Source organism: Grammomys surdaster, unplaced genomic scaffold (genome assembly GCF_004785775.1).
Source record: "Grammomys surdaster isolate TR1022 unplaced genomic scaffold, NIH_TR_1.0 523, whole genome shotgun sequence".
NCBI classification, from domain to species: domain Eukaryota; kingdom Metazoa; phylum Chordata; class Mammalia; order Rodentia; family Muridae; genus Grammomys; species Grammomys surdaster.
In genome coordinates, this window is record NW_021604942.1 from 120,495 (window position 1) to 146,044 (window position 25,550).

General features: G+C 41.5%; 1 protein-coding gene across 4 annotated transcripts in view; it reads right to left on the minus strand.

Moving 5' to 3' along the window:
• The window catches only part of Itsn2 (intersectin 2), a 109,020-nt gene that overhangs the window by 18,493 nt on the left and 64,977 nt on the right, over positions 1–25,550 (minus strand). For 3 of the 4 annotated variants that reach the window (XM_028781729.1, XM_028781730.1, XM_028781728.1), the window contains exons 23-28: positions 25,227–25,291; positions 23,544–23,710; positions 21,172–21,217; positions 20,968–21,089; positions 19,695–19,791; positions 19,095–19,286 (exon numbers count right to left, since the gene is read on the minus strand). In XM_028781729.1, coding sequence (XP_028637562.1) covers positions 19,095–19,286; positions 19,695–19,791; positions 20,968–21,089; positions 21,172–21,217; positions 23,544–23,710; positions 25,227–25,291 — 689 coding nt within the window. Of the gene's footprint in view, positions 1–13,309; positions 16,582–19,094; positions 19,287–19,694; positions 19,792–20,967; positions 21,090–21,171; positions 21,218–23,543; positions 23,711–25,226; positions 25,292–25,550 lie in introns of those variants that run through there. The other variant, XM_028781732.1, reaches the window with a different exon arrangement.

Genomic DNA, 25,550 nt, shown 5'->3' on the forward strand with positions numbered 1-25,550 from the left:
TGTGTCTTTCATTAGAGAATCCAGAGAATTCTTGAGCAGGTGCAGTGCATGTGCGACCCTCCAGGAGTCAGAGCAGAGTAACTAATTCACTGCTACACCACTGTGTTCATATTACACTCTCAATGAATTCTCTTACAACGCACCCACCGACCTATCTGGAAGGACAGCTTAGAGCCTCAAGTAGTTTCCATGTACAGCTGAGATGTACATGACATCTGCTTCGACAGGATGAGTGTGGGGTCAACTTGTCACCATGCCACACTGACCCTTTGCATCAGGTTCCAACCCTTCACTTCAGGTGTTCTTACCTATGATGTCAGGGGGAGATAAGGCAGTGTCCCTTAGACCTCTGCCCTTTCACCCCCATTTCCTTCCTGATCAGGGTACTAGACTCCTGTGTCTCCACATCAGGGCCTTTAACTGGCATTTGTTTCCATGGTGCCCCTTTCAGCCCCCAAGTTCAGGTCCACGACGTCATCTTAGCCCATCAGCAGAGTTAGATGTCCTTCCTATTCAGTAGTCCAGACAAGCACAACAGCACACATCCTCCAGCCCCATTCCCGCTCCACTATCTCTTTTTCATGTCATTGCAAAAGTCACAAGGAGTCTACACTTGTGACTCTATAGCACTCTGCTGATAGCACTCTCAAGAGGATGAGGACCCCAATATTGCTGGGTTCAGAACCCTCTTCTAGCTCACAGCCTCCTCTACTGCCCCTGCACTGGTACCTCAGAAGCGCTGCCCCTCCAGAGTCTTGATGTGTCCCTTCTCAGCCTTTGTGTTGATGTTCCTGTTCCTCTCCCTGGTGCCTCCTTCTGAGTGTCTCCCTCTGCCTGCTGCCAAGCATTTTGCTTCTCCCAAACCAGTGAATGCCAAAATTGGATACAGCATTCCTGTCCAGTAAGGTCACAGGAATCCGGCCACACTGCGGGGTAGCTTTATCCCTGCTCTTCATGACACAGTGCACATTAGCTTGTTTGACTCTGAGAAGCCCTAACCTGTAGATATGTGCAATCCGAGGCACTCAGAGTTGCCAAAATGTACCTGACAAGAGAGAGAAAGAGAACTGAGGACTTGGGTTTTCATGGAGTGGATATACACACTTGTCATTCTCAATACCTGACTGTCCCTACACTCATCAAAGAGGCATGTGACTGAACCCCTCCAATGTCACCTGTCCAGTAAAGATGTGCTACAGATGTAAACCACACACTGGGTTTTGAAGATATATTTAATATGAAATGTAAACTATTCTATCAATATTGGCCAGATGCCGGTAGAATTCAACTGTGATTCCAACAATCAGAAGACTGAGGCAGGAGGATGTGGAGTTAGAGGACAGCCTGGGCTACACAGTAAGACTCTTAAAACAACCTAGTCAAACATCCAGCCAACTGACCAACAAACTTGCTGTATATTGGAATGATATTTTGAATCCAATGGATCAAACACTATTAGAATTTTACATATTTGTTACTTAAAAATGTGACTCCTAGCACTTTTAAATTTCCTATAGGCTTCTCTGACTACTCACTTATTTCTGTTTAACAGTTCTAGCCAGCCCCTGTATTATTTATCTTCCTTTCCTCACAGAATGTTAAATGGCGTCCGTTGATTGCAGAATGAAGGTCTAACTCAGCAGCATGGCTCCGGGGTCTCCAAGGTGCAGTTCCAGCCTGCTTCCCAGCCTCCCAACTGACCACTTTGCCCATCTCCCCAACCTGTACCCCAACCCCTGCACTAGGCTCAGTTCGTACAACATGGTCCATGCTCTTCCCACAGATCTGCTGAGTTTTGCCTTCCCTTCCTCATTCACAGTCTGCTCCCACATACAGAATCCTGCATGGTGATGCTTTCCCATCCTTGGTCCCACGGATCCCCGACTTGCCTTTCTGTGGCTCGTTGTTACAGGTTAGTGTCTGTAATCAGTGCGGCTGTGGGTGGTGGCAGCATGTCTTCTGCCATGGAGCTACACTGTTAGTCCCTGAGTCTGTATCTCATATGTCATATAAACCAGCTCTTGTTACAGGAGATTGATTACTGTGAACCCTGAGATTGTGTTATTTGCTGAAAAAGGCTGTTTCTAGTTGTGGTGTGGCTCAGCCTTAGCACACACACTAATCTTCTGGCTGGAATACAGACACATCTTTAGTAAATACTTTTAATCCAAAACAATGAAGGTAAAGTTAGTTTGTAGAAGGAAACACTCATGTTTGAATGTGATGGCTAACTGGGTGACAAAGAGATGAACCAGGGAAAGATTTGACAGACTAGGATATGCCCAACTCTCTTGAGAAGAGAGAGAAAAGGGAAGCTACTTAAGAGAGCAGTGCAGGGTCTGGGAAGGGGGCAATTTTACCAGGAGAGTTTTACAGAGTCACTTTCCTGGCTTTGATCTGGGTTGTTCAGAGGCAGAGCCTGTAGACTGCTCTTTCTATGCTCTCCCTGTAGCTGGTTTCTGCCTGGGTCTGGCAGGGGACTGAAGGTGACAGGGTATAATTCCTTCTACCAGAAAGAGGGGCTGAGAAACCTCTTTGTCCCTGCTGGGGAAAGAAGGGGAATGTTGGGATTAAGCATCATCAAAACTTGGACTTTAAGAATTATGAAACTGGGGATTTAACATACAAAATTGGCCTCTGTCAAGTGATAACTTCAGGGGGTGCTCAGCCAAAGAAAGTGTATGTTAGGAGGATCACTCTCACCACCAGGAAGCCAAGTCCCACTAAAGAAGAGCTAGTTCACACTGACACACAGACACAGACACACACATAAAGGCACACACACATATACACAGACACCACACATAATGAGAGGAGAGATCTCAAAAATAAGGTGGAGAGCACTAGACGAAGAACCTGACTTTGACCTCTGGCTCCACACTGAGGTGCATGTGTACTCACAGTTATACACACATGCACATACACACATACACACGCACACACACACACACAAATACATATATTTGGAAAAAAGGTAAAGGCAAATGGTAGATGTTGTCATGGAAATGACATTAATGGATAAAATATCAAATTAAACACATCTAAGAATTATTAAGTGTGAGATGTAAAGAAAGTGTTTAGAAAGTAGCTCAGACATTAGGCTAGAACAAAGAAGTAATTTTAGGCAGGAATCTAAATCTTAGGCTAGAACAAAGAAGTAGGCTTCAGGCATGAAAATGACTTTGGGCTAGGACAGGGAAGTAGGCTCAGATATTTTAGTCATCCTGATAAGCCCTTAGAAATAGTGATCACAGGAGTGTTCATGGAATTTTGTTTATGGCCTTGCTTGTTCTTTGACTATTTGTGTTTATTGTATTGCTTGTTCCTTGACTATTTGCATCTATTGTATTGCTAGTTCCTCAACCTAGAGCTGACCTTAATACATGCATGTAATTAAAATGGTATAAAAGCAGATTGGGAAAAAAAAAGAAATTACTATTTATCCATCTCAGAAAGATTTACTGTACATCCTGTTCCTGTGACTTCTTGAAAATGTCTTTTTTTTATTCCTTAGATAAAGGCAATCTAAATAAAAAATGTAAAATTATTTTTTTAAAAAAGAAAGTAGCTCAGAAAGAAAAATGGAAGACATAAACTTATGTCAAAATCAGCAAACACTGCACAGGACATAGAGTGACAAGGACAGCCACACTGCATAGGACACAGAATGACAAGGACATACACACTGCACGGGATACAGGGTGACAAGGACGGCACACACTGCATAGTGGTGGAGGCAGGGGAATAAAAGAATTGGCAGGCGGCATTGTGATTACAAGTTATCTCTCTTATGGACTGCATCATTAATGTCTGTACTCATCACCAGGCTGGGTATGGCAGCTCATGACTATAACCTAGCATTCAGAAGACTAGGGCAGGGACACTGAGATGAACTGGAGGCCAGCCTGGGCTACATAGTGAATTTTAGGCTAGCATGAAACTGCAAAACTGTATCCTGAAAAACTAGAATCAACCAAATAAAACAACAGATTCAAATAAAACAAATCCCAAAGGATTTTCATGAGCGGCTGTGGCGATCGCCTGGGGAGACAGCCACGGTGAGCTCATCGGAAACTGACAGAGAAGCCTTAAAGTATAACACAAAAGTTGGAATGTTTCTGAAAATAAATGTGCCTCCTTAAAAAAAGAAAAGGACAACTATAATCAGTAGTGAAAAGTATAATCATACTTTTCAATGAAAATTATCAATTTGAGCAGTTTTGAACAGTTAATAAGCTTGACATATGAACACATATAAGAAAATACACACTACAACAAATATTGATAGCTATGGGAAAATGTTTACCAAACATAGCAGGAAATGTATAAATTAAACACTACTTTCAAGTGTTTCTTTTTAAAATTAGTTAAGAGGCTGGAGACGTTCAGGGACCAAGGGCACTTGGAAAGGACCTGCACTGGGTTCCTAGCACCCACTTTGGGCTGTTCACAGATGCCTGTAACCTCAGGGGACCTAATGCTCTCCTCTGGTCTCTGCAGGCGCCTGCGCTGACATGCACATATTCCTACATACCACACAATTGAATAAGTGAAACCCTTCGGTTTATTATCATTCCGTGTAGGCTGTATGCATCATGGCATGTCTGTGGGCAGAGGACAACTCTGGGGAGGCTGTTCTCTCCTTCCACCTTTATGTGGGCTCCAGGGAATCAAACTAAGCTTGTCCAGCTTGTGTGACAAGTGCTTTATCACTGAGCCATCTCATCAGCTGTATCAGTTAGTGTTTTACAGCTGTGAGCAGACACCATGACCAAGGCAACTCTTATAAGGGCAACATTTCATTGGGGCTGGCTTATAGGTTCAGAGGTTCAGTCTATTATCATCAAGAAGGTAGTATGGCAGCGTCCAGGCAGGCATGGTGCAGGAGGAGTTGAGAGGTCTACATCTTCATCTGAAGGCTGCTAGAAGACTGACTTCCAGGCAGCTAGGATGAGGGTCTTAAAGCCCATGCCCACAAGTGACAACTTCCTCCAAGGCCACACCTCCTAATAGTGCCACTCCTTGGGCCAAACACATACAAACCACCACACCTACCGTCAAGTGTTTTTACTGTAATTGTGTTTATGTATATGCATGATGTTTGTGCGTGGACATACGTGTCATGGTGTATGTATGGAGGCCAGAGGACAACTTTGTAGATTTGGTTTTTCTCCTTCCTTTGGACTCGTGTCAAGATTATTCTGTGCCTTTATTTGCAGAGCCACCTTTACTGGCTCTAAATGTTTCTTGCTTAAAGAAAGGCAGCTTCCTGGGCTGGAGAGATGGCTCAGAGGTTAAGAGCACGGGCTGCTCTTCTAGAGGTCCTGAGTTCAATTCCCAGCAGCCACATGGTGGCTCACAACCAAGTATAATAAGATCTGGTGCCCTCTTCTGCTGTGCAGGAATACATGTAGGCAGAACACTGTATACATAGTAAATAAGTAAATCTTTTAAGAGAGAGATGGAGAGGGAGAGAGAGAGAGAGACTCATAGCAGTGGAGATATGGAACCTGAGGAGGCCAGGCAGGAACCCCAGTGGAGCGACAGGGACACCAATCCACCCATAAAACTTTTGACCCAAAATTTATCCTGCCTACAAGAAATGAAGGGATGGGGGCAGGGGGATGGAACAGAGACTGAGGGCATGCCCAAGCAATAACCAATTCATGGGCAAGCATCAGTCCCTGACACTACTAATGTTACTGTTATCCTTGCAGACAGGAGTCTAGCACAGCTGTCCTCTGAGAGGCTCCACCCAGCAGCTGACTCAGACAGATATAGACCCCCACAGCCAAACAGTGGATGGAGCTTGGGGACTTTTAAGGAAGTGTTGGGGGAAGGATTGTGGGCCCCAAAAGATATAGGAACTCCACAGAAAGTCCAACAGAGTCAACTAATCTGGACCCTTGAGGGGGCTCAGAAGACTGAACCACCAACCAACTAAAGAACATACACAGGCTGGACCTAGCTCCCCCAACACATGTAGAAGATGTTCAACTTGTTCTTCATGTGGGTCCCAAACAACTGGAGTGGGGGCTGCCCCTAAAGCTGCTGCCTGTCTATGGATTCTGTTCCCCTAACTCAGCTGTCTTGTCTGGCCTCTGGGGGGGAAGAAGTGCCTAACTCTGCAAAGACTTGATGTGCCAGGGTTGGGGGATATACAGGGGACAGAGGGTCCTTCCATTCTTTCAGAGGAGAAGGGAGGGGGGAGAGGGAGAACAGAATTGGAATGTAAAGTGAATTAAAAAAAAATAAAGGAAAATAAAAAAGGCCGCTTCCTGATGTCCCCATGGGTTATTCCGTTAGTAGCAGAAACCCATTTTACCTGACCCATCACTGACTCCTGTGATCACTCTCTTTCTGGAGATCCACCCAAGCAAGCGTCCCACACCAAGCCACACCCTCTCCCCTCATTCCTCTGGGTCAGCATCTCTCCTGAAATAGTCCTAAATTCCTGCCCAGCCTTTCCAGGTCTCCCTTCCTCATTTCCCCACAGTCATCCAGACTACTCATGGTGAGTGTCCTCTGTCTCAGGCCTTGGGTCTCTTCTTTGTGGACTCAGGGATCTGGGTAAGGATGTGTTGGCCCACTCCCACACTTATACTCTGAGTGTGAGAGTATGTTCTCTTGTCTATGCAGGGTCTCCCTCATCACTGGAACACTAAAAGCCACCTCCTTCCAATCGCTGCCTAGCTGGCTCCTCCACCATCATCTTCTAACTCAGTGCCAGTACCATTTCTCCCCAGCTCATGCTAAGATCTTTGGATCTTTCTCTCCACTTCCAACCCACTCACTGGCTCTAACGTCAAAACACACCCACTTATCATTACCATCGGGATCCAAGCCACTACCATCCATCCTCTGCTTGGATCACTGAGCATGTTCCTAGTGGACCCTCTTGCTTCTTTCTGATTCCCTTCCCTCACTTTAGTCGAGCAGAGTAATCCTATTAAAACATATCAGCTCATGCCTCTCCTTTGATTAATACAAAAGCCAGAGTTGTTATAAAACAGCCCCAAAGAAGCTCAGCTACTGCTCCATCTCCTTGACTACCCTGTTCTCGTTTCCCCCTCGTTCCCTCTGTCGCTGGCCACCACCCTATTCTCTGAGCATCACAGGCAAACTCCTAAGGCAGGCCCAAGGGTATGCTGTCCCCTCCTCCTAGACTGGTCCATTTCCCAGATACCCTCCGTGCCCTTCAAGGCTTTGCTTCCCATATTACCAATTCTGAGCATCCGTTAACACCCCACCCAGCACTCCCTCGACTGCTTTATTTTCCTGAGATGCAGCACACTTGGATAATCTCATTTGTTCATTTTCCACCCTCCACTGGCAGAGGGCTGTATTTTTGTATGTCTTATAATCTGCTATATCCACAGTGCCTGGCACCCTAGTAGGTTTTCTTCAAAGATTGATAAACTGTGATGAGATGGACCCTGACCTATAGAACTGCTCACAAAAGAGTGATAAAAGATTCCTTCTAAGTACTGATGGACAGGAAGAACGGACAGAGAAGAAATGTCAGATCAAAGTTCCCAGGCAGATAATTGGAATGAACTGAACTACAAATCGCTCACTGTGGAACTAAATTATGGATCATAGTTAATGAAAACTGACCCACTCCGTGAGCCACTCCGCGAGCCACTGCTCTAAATCCTGGGCAAACAAGAATGGGAAGAGAGATGCTTAGGAGGGAGATAGGAAGATCTGGGATGATCCCAAAAGTCGGAGGACAAAGGGCAGTCTGTGCTGGCTGTTTGCTCAGATTAGGTCATAAGTACCAGAAAGGCCATGCCCATTCCAAGGAGAGCAAGACCACAGAACAATGTGGTTCTCTGTGCTTTGCCCTGCCAGATGCCCTGAGTATCGCATACTGGCTGTTGGTTGCACTGTGTGGAAGCTCTGTGAAGAGACGGCCCCCAGCAGTAAACGTAGAAGACTAAACTGTGCGACTCTCAGCAGGTTGCCTTAATATATAACCAAGTCTAATAAGGGCTCTAGAAAACTGCTATTTTATAAAACAATATAGTTTTTAAATCTACTTGGTAAATATTTTAAGGACAAATGATATATCAAATAGTATACTTCTATCATAAAGTAATGGGGAAATATCTGGTTCTAAAAATTTAAATAATTCTTTAACAAATTTTTATTGGTTTGGTCGAAGATCAAACCTGCATCTTTATGCATGCCAGGCAACTGCTCTGCTGCTGAGCTGTATATTCCAAACCTTTTCAAACAGATTTAAAAGTTTTCTTCTTCTTCTTCTTCTTTTTTTAAGACATAGGTTAATTGTACTGTTCAGGCTGTCCTTGAACTCTGATCGTTCTGCCTTACCTCCCAAGTGCTGGGTTTACATTCATGTGCCCTGTGCTCCATCAACTTGGGCTCCGGTATCTTGCTGATATCTACCAAACTGAACACCAAGCCTCAGGTTGCTTATTTAAATGCAACTGTACTGAAATATTTTAGAACATTAGAAAGCTACCACATAATAGTAGTATTCTAGAATGTCCCCCAGAGTAACCTTGTTGATACTTTTATTGGATTTGTTTTTATTTCCTAATCTGCTGTGAAAGATCATAAGACATCTCTGTGTGCACAGATCACAAAGATCAACAGAGAACTCCTTCTCTTTGTGTGCATATATGTGTGGTATGTGAATACATGTTAACATGTATGTGTGTGTGTGAGAGAGAGAGAATGTGTGGAGGGGAGAGGGAAGGAAAGGCAGCAAGCAGTGGGGACCATGTCACACTCACTGGATGCCAGGTGTAGACTACACATCTGATTTTGTTTGACCCCAAGCTGATTTCTGGAAAAAGAATGAATTAGAATAAATATCCAGAACGTTGAACATCCCCAGGTACTGCAAACAAAACCAACACGACCCTTTCTTTAACTTTTTGTGTCTTAGTGACATAATTGGTCCTTTATACACCCTCAATCCATCACACAATTAGAACCTTACAGAGACTTGCTGCAGCACTTTGCATCAGGACTCAATCAAACAGTGCTGTCTCGGGGCAGAGGGACTTCCTAAGTCTCTTCTTCCTCCGTGTCACTGAACTGCCTACACACCTCTCATCTCACCCCTGGAATATCCATACAGTTCATATTTCCAGTGTCCGTGATTCTGTACTGGAGAGCACCCGGCACTGAGAGCTCAGGACACAGTTATTATGTAGCATCTCCTGACTGTTTTCACGGTGGCTGATGGATGGCAACACTCAGATCCAGCAGCAGGTTCTTCCAGGGCTCTGAATGGAACTCGGCCAGCCTGGATTCACCTAAAGTTGACTTCCATCACTTCACCTCACCTCGCTGGAGATGGTTCTGCTTTTCTGGTTTGCAGGAAAAGCAGGTTCTGGTTAAGGAAAAGAAGATGGGGTGGCTAGGAACATGAATTCCAGAGTCAGGATGGACTGGAGCTCCAATGTGCCAACCCTAAACGCTGGTTCATTGTGTGCTGCACAAAAATGTTCACACTATGTTAGCTATTATCTCTAGACTTACTGTGTGTTGTGCAGTGAGCTAGTGCTTCCTAATGCCAAATGTGCAATGTGGCTTTTATCCTCAGTGACAGACAAGGTGTGGCCTCCCAGGACCGTTCTGCTTCTTCACTTGCTTTGAGACGCTGAGTGACCATTGCCTTTTGACAACAGTGTGAGTTGAGGTCTCTCTTGTAATAACATCTCATAATTTCTTGTTCTTAAGACAAAGAAAAACAATTCAGAATTAATTCTGAAGTTTACATGGAGAGGCCAAAGACCCAGAGTAGCTACCACAGTATGAAAAAAGGAAAAAGACCCAGCACTGAGCTGCAGGAACCAAGACAGTGTGGTCTGAGCAAGAGGACAGACAGACAGACCAGTGAGACCCAAGGAAACACAGAAATTGACTCAGACAACATCCAACTGATCTTTGATGCAGTAGCACAGGCAATAACAGAGAAAATAATCTCAACAGATGGTTCTGGGATGTATGACTGCTTCACGCCAGCCTCTAGACCAATGGTTCCCAGCCGTCCTAGTGCTGCACCCCTTCAATAAAGTTCCAATGGTTCTCAACCGTCCTAGTGCTGCACCCCTTCAATACAGTTCCAATGGTTCTCAACCGTCCTAGTGCTGCACCCCTTCAATACAGTTCCTCGTGCTGTGGTGACCCTCAGCCATAGCGTTATTTTTGTTGGTATGTCATAACTGTAACTTTGCTGCTGTTATGATCTTAATGTAAATGTCTGATATGAGGACATCTGATAGGCATCCCCTGGGGAAGGGCCATTCAGCACACAAAGGGGTTGTGACCCACAGGTTGAGAACTGCTGCTCTAGCTAGACCTATTCCTCAGTAAAATGAACTGAAAACGCACCAGATTCAAGTCCCAGATGTGACCCACAAAATGTAGAGCTCAGGGAAGATAAGAGGAAAAGCTCTACGAGGCTTTAGGCTAAGTGATAATTTACCATATGATGCAAAGGCATAGTCTACAAGGAAATTCACAAGCTGGACTTCAGTAAAATTTACATTTTTGTCTTATGAAAGACAGGGTCAAGAGAAAAAAAAAGACAAGTCACAGACTGTGAGAAAATAGTTACAAACCCTTCATCTGACTGACATGGGATTGTTACCCAACATTCACAACTAACTCAGCAATAAATGAAAACATCTGACTTAAAGAACAGGCCATAGACCTTAATACCTCAGTAGAGAAGATGTGCAGGTGGCAAGTGAATGCATGACAACTGCTGGCGGATGCTCACCTTTCATCCTGGCGGTCGGGAAGCAGAGGCAAGTGAATCTCTGAATTCAATGCCAGCCAGGGCTACTTAGCAAGATTCCTCCTTAAAAAGGGATTCTGTATACCACCCATCTTCAGGGAAATGCATATTAAAACAAGATACCAGCACACGAATTAGCTTGGCCAGAGGCCACAACAGCAAATGCTGAACAGACTGAAGCAACAGGGACTCCTTCACTGCTATCTGGATCAATGCACGGTGCTGCCACTTTAGAACAGTGTGGCAGTTACAAAAGAACATACTATGAGATCTGGAAACCATGTGTTTTGGTGTTTTCCAAAGGAACCCAAAACATGGCATAGCCAAACAGTAGAATTTTAACCTGGCCATAAAATGGAATAATGCATTGATACATCCTACAACATAGATGTTATGAGAAACAATCCAATCACAACCCCTCACACACATCTTATGACACAGAGGAGGAATGTCCAGAACAGGCAAACACATGGAGACATAAAGTGGGTTAGTAGTTTCATAGGGCTAAGGACCGCGTGTGTTGTATGTTGTATGTATGTATGTGGTTACAAGGAGATTAAGAGTGATAATTTAAAGTTCTTTTGAGGTGATGAAAAGATTTTGTAATTGATTACAGCAATGGCTGCATGACTGTAATACACCAAAACCATTGAGTTGTACATTTTAAAGGGGTATATGAATAACATCTCAATAGGACATTATGGGCAATCTTCTTCTGGATGCTATCACTACAGCTCTTGCTGTTCTATTTCCTCCTGGCCTCTTTTCTGTGTGTTTCTCCTCTTTTTTTACTGGAATGAGCAATGTGCACTGCCAGACCTCATGATTATAAAGATGGCAGTATCTTTAGTATATTCAAGCATATGAGGGTTAATGCATGAACTCACTAAGCCAGCTTGTCCCTTATTGGAACTTTAGCCCTTTTTAATGTTCCCATCTGTAAAAATGAAACGAGTTATTTTGTTCATGGATTTTAGAAGCGTATCTAAGGAGTCTTATTTTTGACACAGGCAGGATCTGCTTGTTTTCTAAACGGAAGCTCCACAGCCATCTCCACTCTCACCAATCCTGCTGCCTGTTATCCTGGGTCCTCCAACTTCTCAACCCTAGCTGAGGCTCTCACAGGTCTGATCCTTTCCCTAAGGAGCCTCAACTACCCCAAAGCTACTAGTATGACAGTGGTGCCCATTTCCAGCTGGTGTGTATTAAATGCTGTGCATCATAAATAGCTAGGCTATTTAGAAGATATCTGGAGGTATCTGGATAGCCCATGGGTTCTTTGTAGTTAAAACAAAACAAAACAAAACCAAACTCACCTTCTTCTCCCACCTCTGGCTCCGTACATGGCACAGGTACTCTATTATCCCACTGTGCCATTCAAGATACAATTTGGGAATCCGACTCTTCTCCCATCCCTCCCACTGCATCAGTTGCCTAAGGTATACCAAATTTCCCTCCTCAGAGCTTGGACACATTCTCTTCACTTCTGATGCAAATAAGTCCAGAATCATCTGGGAAACTTGGAAAACATCCCCGTGCTCAGGCTAAACTTCAGACCATGCTGACTAGGACTCTTTATTTTAGAGCTTCCAGGTCATTCCAACATAGCCAAGCTAGAGAACTGTTGCCCCCACTATGTCTGAGCCTCTACTTTCCTTCGGCTTCACAGTTCCACCCTCACAATACTGAATGCTTCTTATCATGCCTCCTGCCCACCCCAGCACTTTAGTGTGTGTAGAATACCCCCTTGTCTGCACTGAGCCAGGCTTCCTCCTACTTATCTCATGGTCTGTCAGCTGCTGCCCATATCCAGCCTTCTCTGCTTCACCAATCTAGGGTGCAACTAGGTACTCCTCCTCAGCTCTCCTTGATTCACAGGAAATACAAATCTGCCCCAGTGCTTGGACTTAAATTATGTGCTTCTGTCCCCATTCCAGGGCAATGCCATGCTGGAATGTCCTCCCTCTCATTTAGGTAGCTAAATACTACTGCAGCTTGGCCTCACAAACAAATCCTCAACACATATTAGCTGGATTATTTTGCAGAGAAAGGATCTGGGAAAGATTATGTTTACACTAGGTTACGTTTGGATATGTATTTTTATTTTTGACAACTTATAAAAACATTGACTTGATTATCAAATGTAAACGTTCAACTCTGAGGTCCCATATATGAAGGACTGCTGCAGGTTCTTCTATTAATCTATAATTTTGTACTGAAATGTCTTCTAAGTTTCTTTCAGTATTTAAAAAAAATTGTGGAAAAAAGCTGCAAATAAAATATTGCTATTATCTTTGATTACAGTTATCTTCTCTTTGCAACAGCACAGCAACAGCAAAATAAAAATCTCTTTTGCTTTTGAGATATGTATAATTATCTCAAATTATATAAATCTTGACTATTGGTCTGTACCCTGAGATTACATTAAGAGAAAAGCAAAGTCCCAAAGACATTTAATCACACTTATTATCTAAATAATTAAAATAAGTTTTAAAAGAATGCTTCAAAAGAAATACACAATACAAGTAATGGAGTTTGTGTTCTTTTAATAAACACACTTGCATAGTTATAGTACAATTGTGTAAAAATAAAAACAATTATTTCATGCCAAGCGTGCCCAGCATTTGCACACTCTCAATACCTTTAATACTATAGTTTTCAAGACACACAAAATAAAAATGTAAGGCCAATACATCACTTTGCAACAATGTAATCGTTTATTACATTACAGTAGCATGACAGCAGCGTCTAATAATGCCATCCAGGCACAGGCTTCTCAGTATTCTGTTACTTATTTACAAGAACTCATAACTTGGTAAATTTCATTCTAAGAAAACTTGGCAAATAAAGCTTTGGACTGGACTTGGCATTTCTTTCTCTGGCTTTCCTCCCCCTCCTAATTTCTTCCTTTTGAACTCTAGTATCATATTGTATTTTAACAGTTACTGTTTTAAGTATTGCATTACTTCAAAATGACTCAAAGAACCAGAGAAACTATGTAATCAGTAAGGTTAACTTTTAGTTTTGAATTTTCTAAAATAAGCGCTTTGGCTGTAGCCTTTTCCTCACTGCTGGGATACCCATCACGTTACAGCACATGCTTTAGAAATGCCCGGCACATAGTGTGCTCTTAAACTGCTGTTTCCTACAAGCTCAAGGTGATTCACTGTGTTCTAATTTTTAAATTATGTCTCTAATAAATTCCTTCTAAGCATCAGAAAGCTGCCTTATTTTAAATCAGGAAGAGAGCAAATACATGGCTGGATGAAGTATTGCAACAGATTGCATGCACTTATAAGAACAATTTAAATGATTACATGTCACTCAATTTCCTTTCCTACAGCTTTCTATCAGATATATGACAAAATACTTACACAGAGTAGTATTGAGTTAACACAGTGAGTTTACTTGCTATCCTGACATTTACTCTGATTCTTGGGCCAGTGTGTGACTTACTCCACAGGTACCTGTTGAACATATTTTCAGATTGATTGTAGATGCTGAGCTCAACCTGAATGCCAGTTCCAATAATCTACTTCTGTTGTTGTTTTGAGATAGGGTTTCTCTGCTCTCCTAGACTCACATTGTAGACCAGGCTGGCCTCGAACTCAGAGATATCTGCCTGTCTCTGCCTCCCAAGTACTGGAATTAAAGGCATGCACCACCACACTTGGCTAGTAATCTACTTTTCATGATAACAAAGTAAAGGGATTTGACCTATAAAAATACTTTTGGAATAATTTATAAGTATAATAGAGAAGCCCCAAATAAAAATGATAAAAACCAAAGGTACTTTATGAGACAATGCAATTAATTAGTGGTGCTGGATTTCTGACCTCAGTATATAAAGCAGCTGTCCACACATGGAATTTAAGGATGTAAAGGCAGAATGTTGATGAGACAAAAAGAAAGATCAGGTAATCTATATACTGTGGAAAAGTCAGCTTGGAATCAGTCTTTGCACTGTCTCTTAGTGATTACAGGCAATTCTCTTATCCATCTGCAACTTGAAATTATTGCTTTCCTATGAATGTTATATAAAATGTCATCATGATGACAAATGCTAAAGTGGAGGTGGTCTAAGGTCTCTAACAGAAATCCCCATCCCAGGGAGCACACACACATCTCCTAATACCTCAATAATGTGAACATTTCCAGTACAGGTATTTGGGTTTTGTAAAGTTGTAACTAAACTGTTGGTTTTTTTTTTCTCAAGTCATGATTTAGGCAATGCACGATTGTATAATTCATTCATTATATATAGGCACATTAACATAAATATTGCACAAAATATGCCTTTAAATTAAAGTGAGAGGTATGAAAGCATGTTTTGCTTTCTCACAGAACTCTGTGAGGAATAAGACTCTGTGTATACTCTTATCTGACATTTCACAAACAGTAGATTGCACGGCAATTTGTAAACATTTTAAATTGCATAAACTGCTCACTGATTTTCAAATATAGTTTAATACTGTATTAAAACTCATATCAGCTAAGTGCTATCACACATATTAGTTTATAATAATGTCTATTATGTTTAGGGTACTTTCCACTCAAAGGAAGAAGTAAAATTCTATGCCAAAGTAGCCAATGTGTGAGACAAATATTAACCAGGAAGGTGTAGATAGTAACATCAATATTCGTGTCTCAAAGCCTCACGGCACAGGAGAATGCCAGCTTTCATGTGCTCTCCCCGCACTATGGGTCCTTGGTTAAAGCCTACGTGTCTGCTTCAGGTATGCTACAAACTCTTTAAGGTTTCCTTATGGATTTTACTAAATGCATTATGAATGCCAACAAGTGTTACTTTGTATACTAGGGTAAGTAGTCATGTGACTACAGAGATAACATAAATTCTACTTTAGAATATATAAGTGCTCTAAGATAGGGATGGTTTCTCACCTCACAGTCAGCAAGGAACACTTTCCATTCTTGAAACCAGTCTATGTTTATGTCATCGATAAAGCACTAGGCTGGGGCCTAGAACAGCTTAGGAGCTCTGCAGCCCAGAGCACCTAAGACCATAAAGAAGCTGCCCTGGGCCTGCACTCATTCTTGGGCAGTTGAGACAGACTAAACATTTACTACTCTACATTCACTGGTCAGAGCACACTGCTTTCCTCTCCTGTGAGACAAGGCAGGGTCCCCCAATGTTATTGCTCCTGCTCAGATTACAGAGAAAATATAGAAAATGCTATTTCCAGTTCTTGGCCTTCAAACAAACCTAACTACTGGTACTCATAGTGGCATATTAGAAAGTAACGGACAGTGCTTATTTGAGGGCAAATCACAGACGGAGCCAATTATGGACTTTAGTGATTAGGATTAGATCAAATATAGTTGCAGAACAAAAGCAAACATCATCTGAATTCTGTAATGAATATACAATATGTAAGAGCATTGGAAAGCATGGCAGACCATTCCAAACCAGAAAGAACAGTTTGTGCAAATAGTGGGTCTTTGTGTGTTTGTCCTCCCACCACTAAGGGCAAACTGAGTATGCATGCTAATGACCTACAAGTGCCAAATTAAAAAAAAGAAGAAAAATGCTAAAAGATGCCAGAGAGAACAGCAGGGAAAGCCACACAAAGACCCACTATCCTTGAAATTGTTACAAGTAAATTTTAACTGTAAATTAGAAACACATAGAAATAATCACAAGTGGCTCTAACATTCAAACGAAGTAAACGAATTGTGTAGGAGATATTTGATCAGGGCTGCCTGCCCTGCCTCCACGCTAGAGTCAAACTTGGATAGTGGGTCTCTGGGGTGCTTTCACAACTGGAAGACAACATTGGGTCCTAAAAAAAGAAAAATGAGGAATAAAATGAACATAATGTAAATTAGGTGGGTGAGAAAAAAATGTGACTAATAGTCACAGGCAACATCAGCTGAATACATTTGAACACCAAAATTCTCAACCTGGGAAGTCCCAATTGTATATTAAAATGAAAATAGTGTTTATAAGGGCTAGAGAAACACAAATGGTAATATACGATTTAACTAATGCCTTAAAGAGAGACTATTATTAGTAAATGATTTATTTCTCAATATCTGAGTAGCAAAATATGTTCTCAAATGAATTCCTGACTATAAGCATAAAGCGTTTTCTAGAGCATACCCTATGGAAGATGTAGGCCTATGTAAACTTATGTTTAGTGAATTTCATTGCTCCTGATACAATGAACTCTGGTCATTGCTGAAAAACAATTATGGCTCTCTAGGTGCTCAGAATAGCTATTTTGAGCAAGCATAACAGGTACTCTGCTGTCTCCTAGGTGATTCCAGCCCCCTCCTCCCACCCGCCAGGTGATTTAAACAGTTGTTTCATGAAAAACAAACTTTTCAGAGGATCTCTTTGGAAACTGTCCTGAGAGTTCTTTTATTCCAGGATGGGTGATGAACCTTTGCCATTCATTAAGGAAAGTACTGTTATTTTTAGATATACTCAAACCATTAAACCCAATATACCTCAGCCCAAACCAAGGTATGAGCTACAGAGAATAACTCTTTAACAAAGAGCGCCTTGAAATGACTCGAGTTTGAGCCAGTCCCTTGACTGTTCTATTTCCTCATCTCTAACTAGGCAAAATGATCAAGAAAATAACTAATACCGCCTTTCATCCCCATTTATCTTTCTAGCACACTGTAATTCTTCCTCTTGGTCCCAGTGAAACGTACTGAGAAGCCTTCTGCAAAAACATGACTTTTTTCCCACACAGATTTAGGATCTTTCCCTTTGTATAAATATCCACTATTTCCAACTGAAGTCCAAAGCTACTTTAGAGCAGGACATGCCTCTGAATATTTGGACTCTAATGCCTGTAAGTATGTGGTGGACACTTAAAGAATATTTATGAAATGAATAAATGTCTTGACTGAAGCAAATGAAAACTTCATTTCTTTAAAATGGCACAGAACAATAATAAATGAAAGACTCCGCCCTCTTATTTGTGTAAATACTATAATCTTGTATTATTTCAGTGAGAGCATGAAACTATAGAGTTGTACTAAACACAGCAGCCATTAACTACAATGGCTAGCTTTAGATTAAACTGGGCTCCAGCTTATGATGCCCATGAATGCTGGGACTCTAGGGGTATACCATGCCTGGCCTGCCAAAAGTTAATTTGACATGTCTCCTTGGCTAACTAAGTCATGCTTTCTGTATAATTTGTGTACCAAAACCTTCAAATTCTGCTTCTCTTAAGAACTAGAAATTGGGACCACGGCTCAGTTGTAGAGTAACTGCCTACCATGCATGAGGCCCTAGTTTCAATCAACCTCTAGTACCACACCAATGCTGCTACTACTACTAGAGGGAAGAGGAGGAAGAGGAGGAAGAGGAGGGAGAGGAGGGAGAGGAGGAAGAGGAGGGAGAGGAAGAAGAGGGGGAGGAAGAAGAGGGAGAAGAGGAGGGAGACAGAGAGACACATATAGAGAATTTTACTTGAGCATGGTAGTGCAGGCCTATAATCTAGGTATTCAGAACCAGAAACTGGAACCAGGAGGATTAGGAACTCAAGGTCATTCTTAGGCCTATAACCAGTGTGAGGCCACCCTGGGTTACATAAGATCAATAAATCTTTTTAAAAAAGCTGTCCCTTTGGTTAGGTTACTTTTCTAGGAGCCTTTTAAACTTGAGGTAGATTTCTCTGGAGTAATGGTTTCCTTTTTCTCCCTCTCCCTCTTCCTCTTTTGTATGTATCAGGTGCAACTGTGAAACTGATCTTTGATTCACCAGTGTTTTGTGGCATGAGATAGTCTCTAAGTAATCACCTAGTGGGAGTTTTGCAAACATTGAAAATGGGTTATTGAATTTTCCCAAACTGGATGATATGAAAACACAGAGAAAATAAATGAGATTCCAAACTAATGGCCTGTATACACTAAAAGGATATGCTGCAGTACAGGGAAATTACAGTACCATCTACTTTTCATGAGCTAACAGAGAACTCTGGGTAGTGTAAAGCGGTGTGGAGATGAAGGGAACTCTGGGTAGTGTAAAGCGGTGCTGGTGATGAAGGGAAGCTGTAGTTTAGATGCCATGACACCAAAGAACCCACACAAGAAATCACACGTCTTTATAAAGATAAAAACTCATGCTAACGTCTGAAGCTAGCAGAAAACATTCATGATAAAGCAGTACTTTTGAGCTTGTAAACTCTTACCTTCTGGTTTTTCTTATTTGAAAGATTACTTGCATCTACTGTGAGTAATAAGTTTAAGATATGACCCAGAGTAGAAATGCAGGTACTACAGCATATTAAAGGTTTCATACCAGACGAGAGAGAAGTAATTGGGTGTTACTCACACTGTTGACTTGGATCTGAGTCTGTTGTCATCTTAACATAGTTTGAAGGAAAGAGACCAGTCACCCCATTGATTTCTCCTTGCCACCAGTCAGGGTCATCCTTGTTCATGACGTTAATAAGCTGTCCTTTTGAGAAGTTGAGCTCATCTTCGTTACTCGCTATATAGTCATACATAGCGATCACGTGACACACTATCAAAAGAACAGCAAAATAATAAATTAGGTATTCCTACGAGGATTAACCCTGGCCTGGAACTTAAATTATTATTAAATTCTAAAAGTAACCTAAAGTTTTTCTTTACATGCTCTCTCTCCCAGTCTTCTTCCCCAGTCTGTCTTACAAAACAAAACACCCCCCAAACCTAAGAAACTCTAGATAAAAATCTGAGAGAATCACTTCACTTTAATATGGCAAACAGCAATTTCACATTTCAAGGGGTAACAGAACTCTGCGGGAAGACCTTCCGAGTGGTATGCCGCTCTGAAGCAGAGGAAAGGAAGGCAAGTTTTCTAGGCCTTCCAAAGGGCCAGGTAATCTAAGACATCCTGTGCTTTAACACAGTCTTCTAAGACAAAATACAAGGTAAGCCACTTTCATACCAGCGTGGAAAGCAGGTGTAGTTCTCTCACTGCTTGGGCCCAGCAGCTTTACGTGGCTAGCAGGAAACCATCCCTTCTGTCGTTTCTTCCCTCTGGCCTATAAAATTAGCAAGAGAAACAATTAAAAATAACCATCAAATTACAACTTAAAACCTAAAGACATAGGCTTTCCAATGACAACATATACTGGCCTTTGCCCTTGGCTCCTTGGATGGAATCTAAACCCTTCGTATAGCATCATTGGCAAGGGTCTTAGTATACCTGCAAGGTTTAGGCAATGCCAAATCTAGCAATGTGACTTATGGTTGACGCTCTGTGTCATATGAACAATCAACCATATCCATGTAAAAAGCCCCCACTAACAACTCCAGACACCAGGGCTCCCACAGCTCCTCTGAGTGGCAACAACCGTGTTGTCATAAATTCTTGCCAGGAAAAGGTAATGGTGATGGAAAGGGAACCACGAGTTCCATTTTGGGAGCTCCTTCCAAGCTCAAGTCTCCTCTTAAGGGTATGGCTCAATGAAAGTACACCCTGGAGCCTTCTCAGTCATCAGGAAGTCCTAAAGCATTTCTGGAGGGTGGGTCATAGGTTCCTATGGCATTAGTTCAAAGCAAATCAGAAGGTGGAAACTGAGGGGCTTAGTCAAGAACATACCCAATCTGTACAGCTCTGTTCTTTAGGATTTCTAAGACCATAATGCCAGAACTAAATGCATTTCCACCCATGCAAACTTACATAAAAACACAGCTACTATTTCTCTTATCACCTTTTAACCCTCAAGTGTATTTAAGCTAGGAAGGAAATATTAGATACTAGAGAAGAAAGCTTTTTCTCTATAAAAATATGCATGGCAACTATCTGTTAACACCTTCAGGAAAAAGATTTACGTCTGTACTATTTCCTTTGGGCTACTGTTTCCAAAGCCTGAGACTTCAGGGGTGGGGCGGTGGCAGGCCAATGGGGAGTATTTTCTCAGCACATGGCCTGTTTTGTGTTCTTTGGAGGGGTACAACAAGCGGAGTAGCCCAGGCAGAGATGACATTATTCTCTTTTTCCTTTAAGAAAAGGACCTATGGCCTAGTAAGTGATAAACTGGAAAATGCTTATAGATCAATAAGACAATGATAAAAGCAGAAAAGACTGAAGGAAACACAATACACTTTAGTGTTGACTGATTACCTTCAAATACGATTAGGACTGGGGGTGGCTTTTTATTTCCTGACTCTGTCATTTTTATGAGACTGAATCTTTACCTGGAAAAGAACAGTACCTGTAGCTCTCCTTGCCACCACCCACTGGTGTTTTTCTTTAAGATTAATATTAACTGTCCCGGTGCAAGGCTGAGCTGCTCAGCCCCTGAAGCAGCATATGCTGACGTTACTTGAGCGATCTCTGAAAAGAAGAAAACAGAACTGTGAATCCAAGATTAACAGAGCAAACACTCATCAGATTTCAAGGCTACTGTGATACATACCAGGTTTTTTGTTGGATACTCCAGATTTGTTAGCATTCCCAAAATTCTACAAGGAAAAAAAATAGGTTTTTTTTTTCAGTCATTTTCAGCAAACAAGCAATGAGAGTCCAGGTTTATTAGGAATTAAATATTTCTAATGCTCAGAATTCTTGTTTCTTTAAATGAAGACCAAAATGATAATGAGCTTTGTATTAATCAAATAACTGAAGAATCCAGGTGCCAAAGAGATTTGATCTGCTAATACAATATTTTATATGCAAATAGCTGAAGTTGGCATGCACTTACAGAACAGAAAGAGCTCATGTTTTAAAGCTTTCCTGATGGAGTATCTTAGTTTGGTTTCTGTGCTGTGAAGCAACACCATGACCAAAAGCAACTTGGGGAAGAAAGGGTTTGTTTCTTCTTACACTTCTAGTAAGAGCCTATCACTGAGGGAAGTTAGGGCAGAAATTCAAGGAGGGCAGGCACTTGGAGAGGCTATGAGGGTGCTGCTTACTGGCTCGTTTCTCTTGGCTTTCTCAACCTGCTTTCCTACACTGGGACCCCTAGACCCAGGGGTAACCCCTCACAATGGGCTGCCCTCCCAATAATCATTAATCAAGAAAATGGCTAGCAGACTTGCCACAGGCTGATCTGACTGGGGCATGTTCTCAGTAGAGGCTCCCTCCTCTCAGATGTCTAATTTGGTAGCTCACAGGCTACCCTATTCATGACTAGGGTTAGCATGGATGCTAAGCATATAAAAACATGTATGTTGGGGATGTATGGAGGCATATATGAATTTTCTTGTTTTCTATAAGGGACCTTGCCTCATCTGTAGATTTTGCTGAATAGGAGGCAATGTTTATCTATTTATTATTATATATTCCATAAAAAGACTGCTTTTAATTTAATAGGAAATTCATATCATGGGTAGTAACTATGATTCTGTTTGACTTTAAAGGATAAACTGTAGATAGTTCAATTCCCAGTACTGCAGAATAACAAGGAATAAATTGAACTGGCTATATTTATTATTTTTAGGAATTTGAATAAAAAAGGGAGGAATTAAGAAGATTTTCTTTTCTATTAGTAAATACAGCTACAGTGAAAGTCTGAAGTCAAAACTAACACTTGTGAGTATATGCAACAGGTGTGTTCTACATGGTTATAGATACTCAGCTATTTGGTTTTATAATAACCTCGTTATGTAATTACAGCTGTCCCTATTTTACAGAGCATGAGTCTGAGGCACTGACAAGCAAAGCAACTGTTCAAAGTCATCTAGCCTCTAAGTGGTAGAGGGAGGTGTAAGCCCCACTGCCTGGTTCTACTCCACTGTGGCTTCACAGGTCCCTGTAGTTCTCAGAGAACTCAGGAGTCTGTGGAATGAAAACAACGTCTTTTCACTGTGTGGACAGTCACAGTGGTAAGTAAAATGCCAATGACTTAGCAGCATCATATAATATGATTATATTATGATTTGGCACTAACTGTAAACAAAGCCAGCTTCGATTGAGAATGTCCTTGGACAGAAATTCTTAACATCTGAAGAAAAGCTTTAGTTTTATTTTATGTGGGTGAGTGTTTTGTCTGCATACATGTGCCATCAAGTGTATGACTGGTGCCAACAGCGGGCAGAAGAGGCCGTCAGATCCCCTGGAACTGCAGTTAGAGGTGATTGTGAATCACCATGTGGGTGCTGTGAACGGAACCTTGGTCCTCTGTAAGAGTAGCAAGGGTTCTTAAACATGAGCCATCTTTTGAACCCCAACTCTTAATCTTGTTTTTCAGTTGAGACAGGGTCTCATGAAGTCCAGGCTAGCCTTGAACTTACTGTAGCCGAGGAAGACCTTGAACTCATAATCTTTCTGCCTCTTTCTCCTAAGTGCTAGGATTACAGGATGTACTTTTCTTTTTAATCCCATGTGACTAAACAGAAGTATACCTACCTGTAACTTTTCTATTATATATCATATGCAGTTGTCTCAAGGAAAAATATTTCCATGATTAAACGCCTTTATAGAATATTTATGCTTTAAAGAACTGACAGACAAATATTTAGACTTGGGTTTAGTAAACATTTTCTCAAAAATGAATTAAGTATGCTTGTCACTTCAAAAAAAAAACAGCTGACAAGATTTATTGCCAATGTTAAGATTCATATTCAGTCCTATCTATAGCTTCTGCTCTATCCAGTCTATGAAATACTGTGCCCCTTGTCTTTTAACTGTCTTTTATGGGGTTTGACCATAAACCTATGTGGTCAGGGTGACTATGAACAGTTTCCTTTTAATGAGGGCAGCATCACCCAAAACCTAAAAGATTTCTGTATTAGCATGTATCTTGATTGGCAACAATGGAATGATTTGTATTAATGCAAAGAACATTACCTCTTGATCTTTTGGTTTGACATAGTTGGATGGGAAGATTCCAGTTCTCTCTCCAATACTTCCTGTCCACCACTCTCCATCTTTCTGGGTCACCAGTATTTCTTCACCTTCAGTGAAAGTCAAATCTCCAGGCTCTACACTTGAGTATGAATAAAGTGCAATGTACTCTGTAGGGAACAAAGAAAAGCAAATGGCTTAGACTTTAAAACCACAGATTAAAGAAGATGGTTAATCTCTAAGACATTTACTGTAAAAGCCCTTGTAAGTTACAGAACTTCAGACACGGTCTTCAAGTAGAAAATGTAATAGAAGCCATTAGTTAACAACTGTCTCGATGAAGGCTAACAAATTTTACCAAGGCCTTCACAATTTTTTCAACTGCTTTTATTTTGTGAAAGAAAAGGAAAGATTATTGCGTATGCTGCAGGGACAGAGGGCTCTGTGGCAACAAGAGTAGCAATAGGCAATATTTTACTTTTGTTTGAGATAAGAATTCCACTATGCAGCTAGCTTTGACTGGACTAGAACTCACTGCTTCCCTGGTGCTGAGATTACACGTGTGCCAGCTTTATCAACCACTTTTTGGTAATAAAAATTATCCTAAATTACAGACATATAGTATCTCTAAAAATAATGGAATGACACTTAATGGGAATGATAATGGAGTCAAAACAATCTTTTAAACTTTTAATGTTAAAGACACCCCAATGTGCTAAATTCTTTGTTCTTTGTTTTATACACAGTTATGGAAACATCAAGTTCTAGCACAAGGCCTCAGTTTCTAGCACAGTGCTTGGCTCCAAGCAGATGCTAAATGAGTCTTTGTTACAAAATGACCTCATGTGATAGTTCTCCAGTTTTAGACTCTCTTTGATTCTCATTCCTGTGGTTACTACTACTTTGAAGAAAGAACAACTGGGTTTTTGAAGTCTTTTTGTTTTGTTTTTTCCCTATTTTTATGTATATTTGTCAACACAGAATTTGATCTTTTATCCTAAGTAGAGATGATCAGAAACATACTCTGAAATCCATTCATTCAAACTCCCAGCCCCTCTGCCTAGCTGACCTAATACAACTAAGAGTAACCGCAGGGTCTAAGAGCAGTAAGTAAGGTCTCCCCAAGCTGGCCTTCCTGCCTTCCTACTCATCTCCTCACACTTGTCCCACAGTGCTGACACAGCGCCAGCCTCTCTGGTGACCTGGTTTCCTCTCATGTCTTGGCTCATTAGCTCTTCTGTGAGAAGCCCTTCCTCATCTTTTGTCGGTGCTGGGATTAAAGGCATGCACTATCTATCACACCTCTGTGTGTGCATGTGTGTGTAAGGAATCGGTATGTGTATACAACTTGTGTGGGGTGGCTACAGAGGCCGGAAAGGATGCCAGAGCTGTAGGTATAGGCAGAAATGAGTAGTCTAATATGAGTTCTGGGAATGGAATTCAGGTCTTTTGCAAGACCAGTAAGTGCTCTTAACCACTGAGCCATCATCCCACTCTCTGTGCTGAATTTCTGTAGTATTAACTCTAAATATGCCAAGGGTTTTCAGCCAGGTATTCTCTGAAGTAAAGAGGGGCAGGTTTTTTCCCATCATCTCAAAAACATCAAAAAAATTAGAAAGAACAACAAATGTTCAAATAAACAAATAATAATAAACTCCCATTTAAAGCAAACTGCCAGAAACTTACCTTCTCCAACTGGATAGGCTGTGGAGGTAGGTTTCTTATTTACAGCTGCATACAAAGCTTCTGGCCTACCGAATCAAATAAAGAAATAAGATGCATACACACACACAAGAATAGACGCTCAATAAAGGTGAGCTGGACTACAACAGGGTTAGCAGCATCAAGTGCTCTCTCAAGCAAACTACTGTTTCCATGCACACACTAGTAATATTCTTAGATAGAAAATTCTCCTAGATTAAGAACTATCTAATTATAAACCATCACATTTTAAAAGCACATACGGAGACTGGCTTCTCTCTTTCTCTCTCTCTCTCTCTCTCTCTCTTT